The 13624-nt window shown below is 57.9% G+C and overlaps 2 protein-coding genes across 2 annotated transcripts; both read right to left on the minus strand.

The window, feature by feature from the left end:
* Positions 1-758: 758 nt before the first annotated feature.
* TRIM65 (tripartite motif containing 65) lies at positions 759-7086 on the minus strand. The gene is made up of 6 exons (XM_064395354.1): positions 5073-7086; positions 4401-4496; positions 4099-4329; positions 3650-3821; positions 3256-3336; positions 759-2168 (listed from the first exon to the last, which is right to left on the minus strand). The coding sequence occupies exons 1-6, from the start codon at positions 5511-5513 to the stop codon at positions 1639-1641; spliced, it is 1551 nt and encodes a 516-aa protein (XP_064251424.1). The 5' UTR covers positions 5514-7086; the 3' UTR covers positions 759-1638.
* Positions 7087-7229: 143 nt separating this feature from the next.
* Positions 7230-12287, minus strand: MRPL38 (mitochondrial ribosomal protein L38). The gene is made up of 9 exons (XM_064395355.1): positions 12135-12287; positions 10987-11166; positions 10431-10559; positions 10142-10350; positions 9754-9826; positions 9005-9050; positions 8520-8678; positions 8051-8187; positions 7230-7797 (listed from the first exon to the last, which is right to left on the minus strand). Exons 1-9 carry the CDS (start codon positions 12199-12201, stop codon positions 7661-7663), a joined length of 1137 nt encoding a protein of 378 aa, XP_064251425.1. The 5' UTR covers positions 12202-12287; the 3' UTR covers positions 7230-7660.
* Between the last annotated feature and the right edge of the window lie 1337 nt (positions 12288-13624).

A 13624-nucleotide genomic window follows, 5' to 3' on the forward strand; every position in this document is an offset into this window, starting at 1 on the left:
GGGAGATGAGCCCTGGGGGATGTCGCTGTGCTGAGGATGTGCTGCCCCTATCCAGGGTCTGCCGGCTCCTAAAGGATCTGCCCCTCTGGGATCTGGGCCTTCCCCGGCTCCCTAGGGTTAGGGTTAGGGTTAGGGTTAGGGTTAGGGTTAGGGTTAGGGTTAGGGTTAGGGTTAGGGAAGCTGCTGACCTTTCCCGAATCTCCCATTCAGGGAAGGAGTTGCCAGCCCATTCCAGCCCCCCTCCCAAGGACCTGCTGCTCCCCTTGAGCATTCCTTCCCCCTCCAGGACCTGCTGCTACTCCGCAGGTGCTCCCCACCCTGGGGCCACATGGAAGGTCCTGAGCCCCCCTTTCATAGTGCAGGTGCTTTCCTGGCAGCCCTGGTGTCCATGGACCCACAGCAGCCCTCCCCAGGCCACAGAGGGCTGCAGTGCCCTGGCTCAGCCACTGTCCCCTTTTTCTCTGGGGTCTGGCAGGAACTGGCAGGCACCAGAGGGCTGGGAGACCCCGAAGTGCTTTTAGAGTGAAGATCTGCCTCATGACATCTCTGGACCCTTTCTGTGCAGGATACACAGACAAATTTTGGACTTGGATAAGTTCCCAGGTGCATTCTGGCCCAAGGCCTCACCCAAGGACAGGGCTGCGAGGAGCAGGGAGGTGTTGAGTGAAGCAGGAAGCACAAGACAAATCCTATCTGTTCTTGAAGAAGGGGATTGATCCTTTTAAGCTTTTTGTCCCCGAAGGAAAAAATGACATGATTCATTTCCCAGGCATTCACATCCCCAGCACTTTTGAACCCAGTGCCCAGTTTCACCCTGTTAATCCTCACCAGCACTCCCACAGGAGTGGGAGGAGATGTTGGACCTGCAGTCTCACCCTTGGAAAAACATCAATGAAAACTTTGGAGTTTCTTCTGTGCCAAATCAACCTTGGAGCAGAGCAGTAGGAAACCAGGTTTCCTTATCACAGTGCTACAGTAAATAAAGCACCTTCTGGCTCTGCTGGTTGCTCCAAGGGTTGGTCAGAGGCCCCAAGGGGACATCCCTGCAGGGATGGCTGTGAGAGCAGGGGTACCCAGCTCCCCCCCACCCCCAGGGCTGCAGGGTCCCACATCTCCCAACAGCAGCAAGGTCAAACCAGTAAGAAAAAAAAAGCTTTATTGGGAAAAGCAGCATTGTACAAAGAGCTGTAGCATAGAACCCTGAGAAGCTGCTCTGCCAGGTCTGAGAACAGCAAGAGGAAACCAAGAAGGGGCTGGGGAGCAGGACCTGCCTGCATGTGAGGCTGTGTGAGCACAGAGCTCCCTCCAAACTGAGCACCCCGTGGCAGTAGCACCTCCCTCTGGAGTCCCCTTCATCCAAACCTTCCCCAAGTTTGGCAGGGAGGGAAGAAAGAGGAAAATCTTTTTTTCACCCTCCTTGTCCCCCTTTACTCTGTCTGCAGGGAGAGGCACTCACGGTGAGCTCCAGCCCTGCAGTGTGTCACAAGTATGACATTTGCATATGCAAATCACACAGGTTAATTCACATGTCTGTCCCTCAGCTCTTGCTAAAACACTGCACTCCACACCTGCCTGAGCACTGAGGCCCCACTGACAGCCTGAGCTGCAGCTCCACTTTGGCACCAGCCTGGCTGTGGCTCAGTCCCTCTGGCACAGCGTCACCGCTCGCCTCTCACACAGCCAAAACACGGGGTACAGGGGCTCAGTGAACACGCTGTGGAAGGAGTGGATGAGCTTTGTCTTCTCCCCGAGGCCATAGAAGGAGAGGAGCCCCTTGCCATAATCCAGGCTGACCCCCAGGTTCGTATAGAGCTGCTCGTGGATTTTCTGGGCGCGGCCCTTGTGCCAGGCCAGGTAACAATCCTCGAGCACCTGCAGCCCCCAGGAGCCCCCGTCCAGGCCGATGTTGAACCTGTGGCCCTGCTGCTGCTCCTGGGGGAGCCCTCGGTAGGTGACCCCCAGGATGACAGAGTGGCTGGAGATCTTCACCTCCCAGTAGTGGCGGCCGGGGCCGTAGCTCTGCGTGCACAGCACCTGCCAGGGCTCGAAGCGGGGGCCCTGCCCCTTGCCAGGGATGGTGTCAGGGCTGTGCTTGGCCTTGTGGGCACCTTTGGACAGCTCCAGGTACTTGTTGGCTGTCTCGGGGTCGAAGGTCAGGTTGCGGTGGTCTGTGGGGAGCAAGGGCATGGATGAAATGTTTCATCAGACCTTTATGCCCTCCCAGCAGTGATGGGGTTTAAATTCTGTAGGGTTGGCTCCCAAAAGAGAAGGGAACAGGTTGTTTGGAAGGGAAGGGTAATGGGGAGGATGCAACACCTGCCCTAGAGGGAATGGAAAAGGCCAGAAATAGCTGTTGAGGCACTGAGACACGATGCTGCACAGTTCTTGCACAACCCAGCTCACTGGCCATTGTGACCAGGGTGGCTCTGTGGCCATTTTGGCAGGGATGTGCTTGGTTTTAAGAGCACAAAATACCAGTGTGGGTTGGGAGAAGGGGAGAAAACCAGGTGTTTAGTGAGAAAATATGGTATTGCAGGGAGTTACTCTCCTCTGCATGGGCTGTGATAGCCCCTGCCGTGGGCATTCTCTGGCCACCAGCACCCCACCTTGCTCCCCCAACACCTGGGCCTGGCAGCTGGCTGGGCTCCTGCCTGCTGCCCATAAATAACAGGGGGTTCCTATTAATAACCCTAAGAATGTTCTGTGGGGCCTGAAGGAAGGAATTCCTACAGGTCCCATAGGCACTCTTGCCTCCTTGGCAAGACTGACGTGACCAACATGGGCTGAGCATTACCCAAACCTCTTCCCAACAGGGAGGAGATGGGAAGAGGAGCACAGAGGAATTTCCTAGAAGCAGGAGAGAGCTGGCCTGGGGAGCAAAGGGGACATGAAGGACTGTAGCTAGGAATGCTGAGGCCATATCCCTGGATAGAGAGCACTGACTGCAGGCAGGGCTATGGACTGGGGCTGTGCCATGCAGGGCAGTGACTGATCCAACACCAGACAGCCTCAGTTCCATGGGAAAGCACTCCCTGGTGCTGCTAATCCCCCTAGAGGGTCCTTTCCCATCCCAGCCCATCCACCCTGCCCCTACACCACCCTTCTCTGCATTTAGGGAGACACTGGAAGAACCAGGGAAGGACCCCTGTCCTTCACAACCACCCTCCTCACTGGAAGGAGCCTGGCTTGGTGGCATCTCTTCCTGCTGGGGACCCCAGTGAGGTGCTGTCCCTGCAGGGCCCCTGTGCTCCTTACCCTTCAAAAGCTCAGCTCGGAGCTGGCACTTGGGGAGAGGGGCCACAGCCTTCACTGCCAGCTCCTGGGGATGCTCTGGGCCTGTGGAGGATGGAAACAGGAATTCTGAGTAATGCCACTCAAAAACTGCTTTCTTCCTGGCTTCATGGGAAGAAAAGAAGGAGGAGGAGGAGCTGCATTGTATCCAAACCTGGGAGCAGGCATGTGCCACCATGGTTCAGCATTCCCAGCAAGGAGGGGCCCCAGGGAGGCCACTCTGCTCATCCCACTTCATCTGCTGACCAGTAAATGTGTGTCCCACCCCAAACCCCTGTCCCCAGCAGTGACACAGGCCAGGCTCATCTTCAGGATGTCTCAGAGCCCTTCAAAGTACCCCTGAGAGCAGGAGGGTTACCTTGGCCAGCAGGGCTGGGGGCTTTGGGGGCCACAGAGGCAGGCAGGTCCTCCAGCAGGAGCCTGGAGATGCTGGTGAGGATCTCAGAGATGGGCTTGATCACAGCAGCCACATCAAACTCCACGGGCACCAGCGCCTCTGGGCTCTCCAGAGGTGGGAGCAGGGGGAACTCCTGTGGACAGACACACAGACACCATGCACCAGTCTGGGGAGGACTCTGCAAACCCATTTGCACTCACCACGTCTCCCCAGTGGGCAACAGGGGCATCCCAGCACTGCCCACACAACTTTTCAGGGACCCCCAAAAAACAGCTCCTCCCCACAGCCCCAGCACATCCCTGAGCCAAAGCGAGGATGCATTCCCAGTGGGAATGGGCTGGACACGATTCTGCTGTCATCAAAAGGGTGCAGGCCCAAGCAAACAGGAGGACACAGTGCCAGGGTGGTACCTGCAGGAAGGCCCTGTGGTCAGGGCAGGCCAGCAGGCTCTGAACCCTGTCCCTGTGCTGGCCAAGGGCGTCCAGGCGGTCCTTGCACAGGTTCCAGTTCTTGTCCACACGCTCCAGTGCTGCGCTCTGCTCTTGCTCAATCCTGGCCATTGTCTGACACCTGAAATCCTCCAGAGCTTGCTTCAGGTGGGCGAATTTGCTCTGAATCCCATCTTTGAGCTCGGAGCAGTCCTGGGCAGGAAGAGCCATGAGAACCAGTGTGCTCCCACCTACAGGCCAGCACAGGGAGGCTGCAGCCTTACCTTGATGCTCTCTGTCTGCAGCTCCAGCTCCTTCATTGCCAGCTCAATCCTCTCTGATTCCTCCTGGGCTTTTTCCAGGGATTCTTTCAAAAAGGTCTATGAAGAGAGGCACCAACATGGAATATTACAGTTGGAAAAGACCTCCAAGATCATCGAGTTCAGCCTATGACTGAACACCCTCAACTGGCCCAGAGCACTGAGTTCTATACCCAGTCATCTCTCCCAGTCATGTCCAGGTGCACATCCTGTGGAACAGCCCACTGCTGCCCACCTGGCCCCCAGGGCCCTCTCAGGGCTGCAGGACAAGGCTAACAGGGAAGGAGGCAGCTTGGGAAGGGGACTCTGTGTCAGGATAACAAAGAAGTGATTTTTTGTGCTGCCTTTCACCCCCTTTTCAGCTGTTTCCCCTAGATCAGAGGGCAACAAACACATAGGGCACCGTTCATCGTGCTGCTGGATTTCCCCAGCTCACTGCTGCTCCTGACAACACCTGGCTTCTCAAGGAGCAGCCAGGCACTGGGGCACCCCCCTGGCCAGCCCCATGTCCAGCTGAGGCTGGGCACTCTGGCACACAGAGGGACATCACACCCTGCAGCAGCACACGGGGCAGTGGAGGTGGATGCCGTGCGTGCCCGAGCTGTCACAACATCCCTGTTCTCCCGTGTCCCCCACCTGCTTCTTGGCTCGCTCCTCCTCGAAGAGCACCCTGCGGTGCCGGCGGCAGTCCCGCACGGTGCAGATGCAGCAGATGCAGCGCCGCTCGTCCTGGCAGAACAGCTCCAGGGGCCGCCCGTGCTGCCGGCACAGCCCGGCCGGGGCCGCCTCGCCCCGGCCCGCGGCCGAGCCGCGCTCCTCGCTGTCCCGGGCCAGCTCCACCACGCTGTGCAGGGTGACATTCTTCTCCAGCTGCGGGCGCCGCTGGAAGGCGCGGCGGCACTCGGGGCAGGTGCAGCTGGCGGCGGTGCCGGCCTGACTTTGCTGGTCCCAGTGGTCGCCGATGCAGCGCTTGCAGAAGTTGTGGCCGCAGGGCAAGGTCACGGGCACCCTGAACAGCTCCAGGCAGATGGAGCACACCAGCTTCTCCTCCAGCTTCTGCGACATGGGCGATGCCATCCTGCCCGCGCCGGGGAAATAGAAACTGGCAGCAGAGGAGGAGGAGGAAGAGGAGGAGGAGGCGCTGTGCCCAGAGGCGGGGCAGGGCTCCCGGCCAGACGCGCTCCTCAAGTGACACCCGGTGGCTGTCCCCTGTCACACGCTGTGGAGAGGCTGGAGCTGCTCCCCGCGGGGAGGGAGGGCTGAGAAGCACGGTGGGAGACTCCGGAGAGGATGAAATGAATGCTGCAGTGACAGCACAAGGAGACGCAGGAGGCGACAGGGGATGGAGCAATGTGCAATTGGATTTTCACTCCTTTGTTGCCTTTTGAGGGAACTTCCAGGCATTCTCAACTCTGCCACGGCTTAAGATGCCAGCTCTCCCCGAGCTGAGCATGGCAGTCCCCCTGGCACAGAGACCTGTGCAGAGCTCCTGCCTGGGAACCAGCAGAGGCACCCACTGCTGCTGTGGCCACACGTCACCTCCCTGTGCCCTGGCAAGGCTGTGACACACGCCAGCACCATGTTCTTCCCTTGCATCTTTTAAACCACAGCTGCTGCTCTCTGCCATGTCCCCATGCACACCCACCACACCTTTTCCTGTGAACTTCCTTACAACACCTGTGCACACCAGCACCCTGAAATACAATTAAGATGGCACGTGGGCCACCTGTCCCTGCTCGGGTGGCAGGTGGAGCCTCCTGCCCAGAGGCCAGTGTGGTGCCTGGGCACTGCAAACCTTCCCCTCGTTGTCACTCAGTTCAGTTTCAGTTTTCCCAGCCCAAGCCTTATCTCTGTACCAGGCCCATGTACTATTTTGCTCACATTCCCAGCCTTGTTTCTCCAGCCTGCCCTCATGAGCAGCCTCCCTTTCACCTGCACAGGTGAGGGCAAGCAGGGAGCAGGTCTCTGGTGGATCATCCAGAGCAGCTTCCATAGCACAGGCAGGCTCGGAGCCACCCCCCTGAGCACAGGAGAGGACTTGGGATATCTCACAACTCCCTGCATGTCCCAGCAAACTCAGCTCCAAAACATTCCTTTGGGCTGCAGCTGGCAATTCTGACCAAATATTTTAAGCCCAGAGAGGCTAACATGAGCTGTGTGTCTGCCTGGAACCTGTGTCCCCATCGTGGGCACCTCCCAGTGCACTCAGTCCAGCTTAAACCAGACCTGAGAATCCTTCAGGCTGGGGGGAGTTCAGGAGTAACTGGTGAGAGCACAGGCAGCAGGGGGTCTCTTCAGCCCAATCTCAGCTGTTTGCTGAAGACTCCAATTTCCTGGTAGAAAGAACCTCAGAAAAAGTCACTGGGAACCAGAGCTGGGAAGAGGCAGCTGTACCAGCAGGAACATGTTGGTGTTGGGGGTCCATGTGAACAGGAGATGCACAGTGGAGCAGAGCAGAGAGCAGAGGCTCTCCAAGGCCTGGGAACAGGACCTGCAGCAGCAGTGGCAGGTCACCACCAGCAGCAGCTCAGCTTCTGCTCACCTGCCCATGCCAGGTACATCCTGTCCAGAGACAGAGGGGAAGGAGGCTGAGGGTAGCCGAAACCACCTCCACAAACACTGACCTTGTGCAGGTTTACCACCTGTGTAGCCACTCTCTTCCCAAACTACAACATCCAAGAAGGGAAGTGACTCTGGCCAGTGGAAGGGCTGCCCATCTCCCCTACAGCCTGCTGAGCTCCCCAGCTCTGGGCCAACTGGCCAGGGTAACAGGCTCTTCTCAATAAAGACAGCTTTGCCAGCACTGCTCAGAGAGTGTTTAATCAGACTCATCTCTCCAGGAGGACTGCACAAATAAAATCTGACACAGTCCTGAACCACAGCATTGTGAGAGGAGCAAATCCAGGCTGGCCTGGCTCTGTTTGTTCCATAACAGGCAAAAGGGAAACTGTGATGCTTGCAGGGAAGCAAGGCAGAGCATCTCTGGGGAGATGCAGCCTGCCAGCCACTGCTGCAGAATCAGGAGCAAGGTTTCAGCCTGGCCATGGACTCACTTTGAATGCTCTCATTAAGCAGCTGCCAGTCCTGTGAGCACCCAACGCCAGCTCCCAGCACAGGGAAACTGGGAGCTGAGGGGCTGAGACTTTGTCATTTCCCTCCTGAGGCACTGAGGGGAGCACAGGAAATCCAGGAGCCAGCATCCAGGGACACAGAGGGGCCAGCTGCTAGTAGATGCCGTAGGTGGGCTCCTGTGTGTCCCTGTACCTGTCCAGGTACCTCAGGGGCTGGTGCCGAGGGAACTTCACCTGCGGAGGGTGGTAGGGGGGCGGCCGCACGAACTCGAACACGGGCTCCCTCATGTCTGCAGAGAGGCACAGGTCAGCAGGGGGCTCACGTGTGAACCCCACACCCCCTGCACCACACAGGAGCAGGGCTGCTCAAACACGCCCTTGGAGTTAGTTTAAAATGCTCAGCCAAGGGTTAGGGGGTGCTCCTTCAGGCTGCTGTTAGTTTGGAGGATGGCTCAGGAAGGGCTCAGCCAAGACCAAGTGAGAGCCTGCAGCCACAGGGCCATGTCCCACCCACAGACCCCCTCCAGTGTCCCCATTCCTTACTGAGCAGCTGATGGAAGGTGGAAGTGACAGAGCTGTCCCACTGACACTGGAAAAATGCCAGCCCTGCCGGGGTCATGGCATCCTTGTGCTTTTTGTAGAAGTCAAATGTGCTAAAGGTTCTCATCTTCAGGCTGTAGCTGGAAACAAGACACAAGCACCAGGTGAACCTCTCCTTGCAGCAGTACTCTGCTCCACATCACCCCAGGGCATATGACAGAGGTGGAAAGGGAAGCCACCAAGAGGAAATCTCCCAGTGTCTCCAGCTCCATGCACATTTCTGGGCAGGACAAACCACTCTCTAACATCCTGTTCTGTAACAACAGGACTCTGCAGTGCTGCAGAGTACACACAAACCCAGAGCAGCCCTGGAGAACTCTGCAGAGTGACAGGAGCTGCTCCTCCAGTGCAGTGACAGACACACAAACCCCACAAGCAGCAGCCAAGCCCAGCAGGTGGGCAGAGGAATTACCAGGGCGTGGGCCGAGCGTCCTGGCTGAAGTCGATGGGACCGTGCTGCTTGAAGAGCAGGAAGATGAAGCGGTGGTAGCCCGTCCCCATGGCAGGGAAGGGGGGCAGGTAGTGGCACATCTCCTTGCCAGCCTTGATGTCACTGCCTGGGATGTTGGTCCTGAACACAGACACATTTACGTTCATTTCCCCCCAGCAGATTCATCCAGGACTGCAATTCACTCTGCCATGCTGTGATGTGATTTCTGCCCCGTTTGATAAGGGAATAGATATTAGAGATTGCTTTCACCACAGGAAAAATCCCACCCAGTGATTGGAATGCTGAACACTAGCAACATCTGGAACTCCTGCATCCTTAGCAGGACCCAGAACACAGGGCTAAAGGAGCTGAGGGCAGGAGCACCAGGAAAAGCCATGGATTCTGAGCTGTTGGAGGAGTTTGTGCCCAGCCCACAAGCACAGAGCGCCTGGCTCTGATGTACTCACACCAGCCAGTGGAGGTACTCCGAGTCTGCATCCCTCAAATGTCCATCTGCCAACACACAACAGGGAAAAGGGGCTTAGGGACACCCTGGTGCCAGCATCCACCCCAAAGTGAGAATGCCCAGACCTGCTTTGACCAGAGGGAGCAGCTCAAGACTTCCCAGAGTTCCTTGCCTAACAGAAAAGGAACTCATTCCTATAGGACTGAGTTTAAAACAAGGAGCAAAGAACTCTAATTCCAGATTCTTGAAATCTAATTCCAGATCTAATTCCAAGATTCTTGAAATCTTCTTGGGCAGCTGCATCCTCCACTGTGCCTTGGTCTCTCAGGGTGAACAGTGTCAGCAAAGCTGCCTTCCAGGCAGACTGCCAAGGAAGGAGAGTTTGGAGGGAAACAAAGATGGGAGTCAGGAAATTGTCTCCTCTACATTGTGACACAGGTCCTGTAGTATCACTGTCCCTTCTCTCAACTGCTAGGGATTTGGGGAGGCTACAATCTTTCCTCCATGTGTAACATGCCCCAGTCTAACAGATATAACATCACAGAATCACAGCACAGTTTGGGCTGGAAGGGACCTTAAAGCTCATCTCATCCCACCCCCTGCCATGGGCAGGGACACCTTCCACTAGACCAGGCTGGCCTTGAACCCTTCCAGTGTTCATCATCTCCGTGCAGCCAAAGAATCAGGAGTTAACCAAAAGCTGAGTGAAACAACCCAGTTTAAACATGTTCCTTTAAAGAAGGAGCTCACCTGGATTTGTGAGCAACAAGGTCCAGAGGGAGCCTTTGTCTGCCTCGTACGACACTGCAGGGGGACTGGAAGCCTAAAAGAGCAACATAAAGAGAATGTAAATCACTCACACAACAGCTTCCATGAGCTGTGTCTGGGCAAGGCTTGGACACAACACAGACTGGGCACTGCCAGGCCACTGAGGAATCCACAGGGCATAAATAACCACCAGCCTCCTGCCAGACAACCTACAACCTCTGTCCCTACCACATCCACAAACTGTTTTCCTTCAGCATAAAGGAAACAATTTTGTAAAAGGCATCCCCTGGAAGGAACCATGCCTGTTGGAAGCACCTGGCAGAAAGAGGCTTCCCAGGGGCTCCAAGTTGTTCCCGCTCCCCTCTCGCACCTCTGACGGAGTCACCATGTTCCCATAGTAGACTGGCACGAGGTACTCATCCTCCTGGCTGTACTGCACGCTCAGGGCCACCCAGGGGGTGAAGGTGGCTCCCTTGAACAGGTCCCGGAACACGCCGCAGTGCCTGGCCACGCGCTGCTTGTGGAACGGGCCACTGGTCCTCTCCCACTCAGCCCTGACCTCCTCCAGGGGAATGAGTGCTGCAAGGACACAGGGAGGATGCAGGGGCAGCTGGACAGGCAGAGCAGCTGGAGCAGGAGGGAGGTGCTGGGGCACTGACCAGTCTGGAGCCGTGCCGCTCGCTCCATCTCTGCATTCTGGTGGTTCTCCCTCAGGATCCTCTTCCTTTCCTTGAGCTCCTTTGCCCGGGACAGCCTCTCACGTGGCAGGCCAATGTCTGTCTGGGGCTCTTCAGGGAGGGGGGAGAAGAGAGGGGGTGAAATGTGAGCACCCAAACACACCCTGTGAAATGTCTGAGAGGGTGAGACAGAGACTTCCAGAGATCAGGATCACAGAAGGGCTTGGGTTGAAAACCATCCACTTCCCACCCTGCCACGGACAAGGAAGGACAATCAGGACTTGATTCCGTCCCCTCTGCACCCCCCTCCCCAGCTCATGGCCCTCCCACTCCCAGCTGTTATCTGCTGCAGGCCTGCAGCTCTGCCCCCTTGTCTGCTCTCCGTGGCTCCGAGGAATCCCTTCCCCACTCCGCGTCTTTTGGCCGCTCCTGACCAGCCTCCCTCCCTCTGGAAAACCCCTTTTCCCTGGGGAACACACCCCCAGAGGGCTGAGGCTGTGCCGGAGCCCTCGGGGGCGCTGTGGGGGCTCGGGGGTACCTGGGGGGGGGTCGGTGTGTCCGTGGTAGGTGTTCCACCAGCGCGGCTGCCGCGCCGCGCGCCGCGCCTGCCGCAGGTAGCGCGCGAAGCTGCGGTACCGCTGCAGCGCCTGCGGCTCCCCCGCGGCCACGGCCTCGTTGGGCAGGGGCCCCAGCGGGGCTGCCCTCCTCCACAGCACGGCTGGGGGCACACAAAAAGAGGGGAGAGGCTGGGGTGTGCAGGGTCAGAGCCGTCCCCACCTCCCCGCGGTTCGTGGAGTCGCAGGATTGTGGCCAGGTGGGTCTGGAATGTCCCCAGTGAGGGACACTCCACACCCACGCTGGGCAGTCTGTTCAGGGCCTGGGCACGGCGCAGGGAAGAAGTTGTGCCTCTGTCCAGGTGGAATTTCCTGGGCATCACGCGCTGTCCGTGCCTCAGGTGCCATTGCTGGGCCCCTGGAGCAGAGCCTGGGCCGTGTTCTGCTCTCCCTGCACACAGGGACACCGGGCCCCCCTCAGCCCCAGCACCCTCAGCCTTTCCCCAGGACAGAGATGCCCCAGTGCCCAGACCATCTTTGTGTCCCCCCACAGGACCCGCTCCAGCAGCTCTGTGTCCCATCCCGAGGAGCCCAGAGCTGGACCCTGCTCCAGGGCAGGCCTGGCCAGGGCTGAGCAGAGGGGCAGCAGCAGCCCCAGACCTGCTGGAGATGCTCTCCTGAGGCACCCCGGGCCCAGTGCCCTTCCCGTGCCCCGGGCACAGCGCTGCTCGTGCACAGCCCCAGCTCCTTCCCCACGGAGCTGCTTCTCCGGCCGGGCAGTCCCGGCCTGGGCTGGTGCCTGGGCTGTTCCTCTGAAGGAGCCTGCACCTGCCCGTGCTGAGCTTCGGGCAGTTCCTCTCTGCCCTTCTCCCCAGCCTGCCCAGGCTCCTCTGAAGGGCTCGCAGCACTCTGCGCTATCGCAGAGCCCTCCCAGCTTTGTGCCATCAGCTCAGGAGGCACCGACCCCTCACCAAAGTCACCGGTCACCCTCAAACAACACTGGGCCCAGTACTGAACCCTGGGGGACACCACAAGGCCTGGCGTTCGGGACACAGCCGTCCGAGAGCACGCTCCCCTTCGCTGCCCCTTCCCCGGCGGGTCTCGGGGCTGCCCCGGTTCTCCCGTCTCTCACCGGCCGTTCCGAAGCTCCGCCCGCCGCGGGCCCCGCGGAGCGCCGCGCTCAGCAAGGGCGCCGCCATGTTGTGCGCCGCGCTCAGAGAAGGACCCCGTTGCCATCGTGACGGGCGCTGCGCCGCGCAGGCCTAGCTTGGAAGGCCCGCCCGCCAGGGACAGTCCCTCGTGGCGCCTGAGTCGGGCGGTCCCCGCAGTGGGGCTGCCCCTGGTACTGCCTGGTTGGAAGTGTCCCCACGGCCGCAGCTTTTCCCTCGGTCCGGCTCGCCATCCTTGCCTTTGCCCCACCCAAACCTCCTTCGTGTCGCGGGCAGTTCACACCAAGGCTGAGTGCAGGACAAACTGCAGCTCCTGCTTCCCGCAAATCCCCGGGAACCATCTGCCTCTGGAATTTTCTATTTTTATTTTATAACCCGCAGCCCCTCCTGCAGGGCCTTTCCCCTCACACGCTGCCAGCCCCTGGGAACACGGGCTCCTTGTGAAGCCGTCCCCAAAAGGTGGCGTTTTTAGCAGCCCATGGCTCCCTCAGCGACCCCACGGGCACAGCCCCCTGGTTCTGAAGGAACGGGGGCTTAAGGTCGTGGAATTGTTAAAAATAGGCTAGAAACTGTTGTAAAATAGTTGATAATTGTTAAGCATGTACTGCTAGTTCGGTTGTTATATTGTAAAAGGGGTTGAAAGGGTAATTATAAGAAATACGGTGCTCAATGTACCACAACACACCTCAGTGAAGCGCAGCACGAGCCAGAACCGCAATGGGCCAATCAAGCCTTCAACCTTCATACAAGTAAAAAATCCAAAAAGAAACCAATCCAGAGGGACAAAAACAGGATAAAAAAAGGCATCTGACCCAGGGAAGGTGTGCTGCTCCACCTGGAACATCGCTGCTGGAGCAGCCCCAGCGCTGCAGCATCCCGGACGGGAGCGCTCCTGCCCGGCCCGGGTTCCCTTCCTTTAGGCTTTTTCTTTTTTATTATAATAAATGCTGAAATCACTTCAGTACCAGGAGTCTGGTTCTGCTTTTAATAGCTTGGCACTGAAATTGCTCCTGTGCCACAGGAGGCTCAGCACTTGTGGCAATGGCAGCGTGGTGTGGAGGGAAGGTGGATGAGGCTGCCGGGCAGAGTTTAAACACTTTGCTGACCCCGAGACACAGCAGAGTTTAAACACTGTTTGCTGACCCCGAGACACAGCAGAGTTTAAACATTGTTTGCTGACCCCCAGACACAGCAAACCACGCCAGGTTTGGCACTCAGGCATTATCACCAACCACAGCAAGGTAAGAAGTGCACAAAATTCTCACCAACAGCAAGAAAGGTTCACAGTACATCAAAATATGAAACTGAAAACAACTCTCCTTCTCTTTCAATTTCTCCACAAATGAATGGAAAACAGCTTCTGTGAATTGAGGCTGCTGCTGCCCAGCTCCGTGGTCAGACCTTGCTGAGGCACTGCTGGTGCTGGAGCTGCAGTGACACCGAGCAAAGCCAC

This window comes from Passer domesticus, chromosome 20 (assembly GCF_036417665.1).
Source record: "Passer domesticus isolate bPasDom1 chromosome 20, bPasDom1.hap1, whole genome shotgun sequence".
Lineage (NCBI taxonomy): Eukaryota > Metazoa > Chordata > Aves > Passeriformes > Passeridae > Passer > Passer domesticus.

Bases quoted from the DNA above. Each gene is read 5' to 3' on its own strand.
- TRIM65 (XM_064395354.1), bottom strand. From the start codon at position 5,513: ATGGCATCGCCCATGTCGCAGAAGCTGGAGGAGAAGCTGGTGTGCTCC. The intron at 4,330-4,400 runs GTAAGGCTGCAG...CTTCCTGCCCAG, and splicing joins TGCAGACAGAGAGCATCAAG to GACTGCTCCGAGCTCAAAGA. The intron at 3,822-4,098 runs GTACCACCCTGG...GTCTGTCCACAG, and splicing joins ACCACAGGGCCTTCCTGCAG to GAGTTCCCCCTGCTCCCACC.
- MRPL38 (XM_064395355.1), bottom strand. From the start codon at position 12,201: ATGGCGGCGCCCTTGCTGAGCGCGGCGCTCCGCGGGGCCCGCGGCGGG. The intron at 11,167-12,134 runs GTGAGAGACGGG...GTGTGCCCCCAG, and splicing joins GCGGAGCTTCGGAACGGCCG to CCGTGCTGTGGAGGAGGGCA. The intron at 7,798-8,050 runs GTAAGGAATGGG...GCCTCTCTGCAG, and splicing joins CACCTTCCATCAGCTGCTCA to ACATGAGGGAGCCCGTGTTC.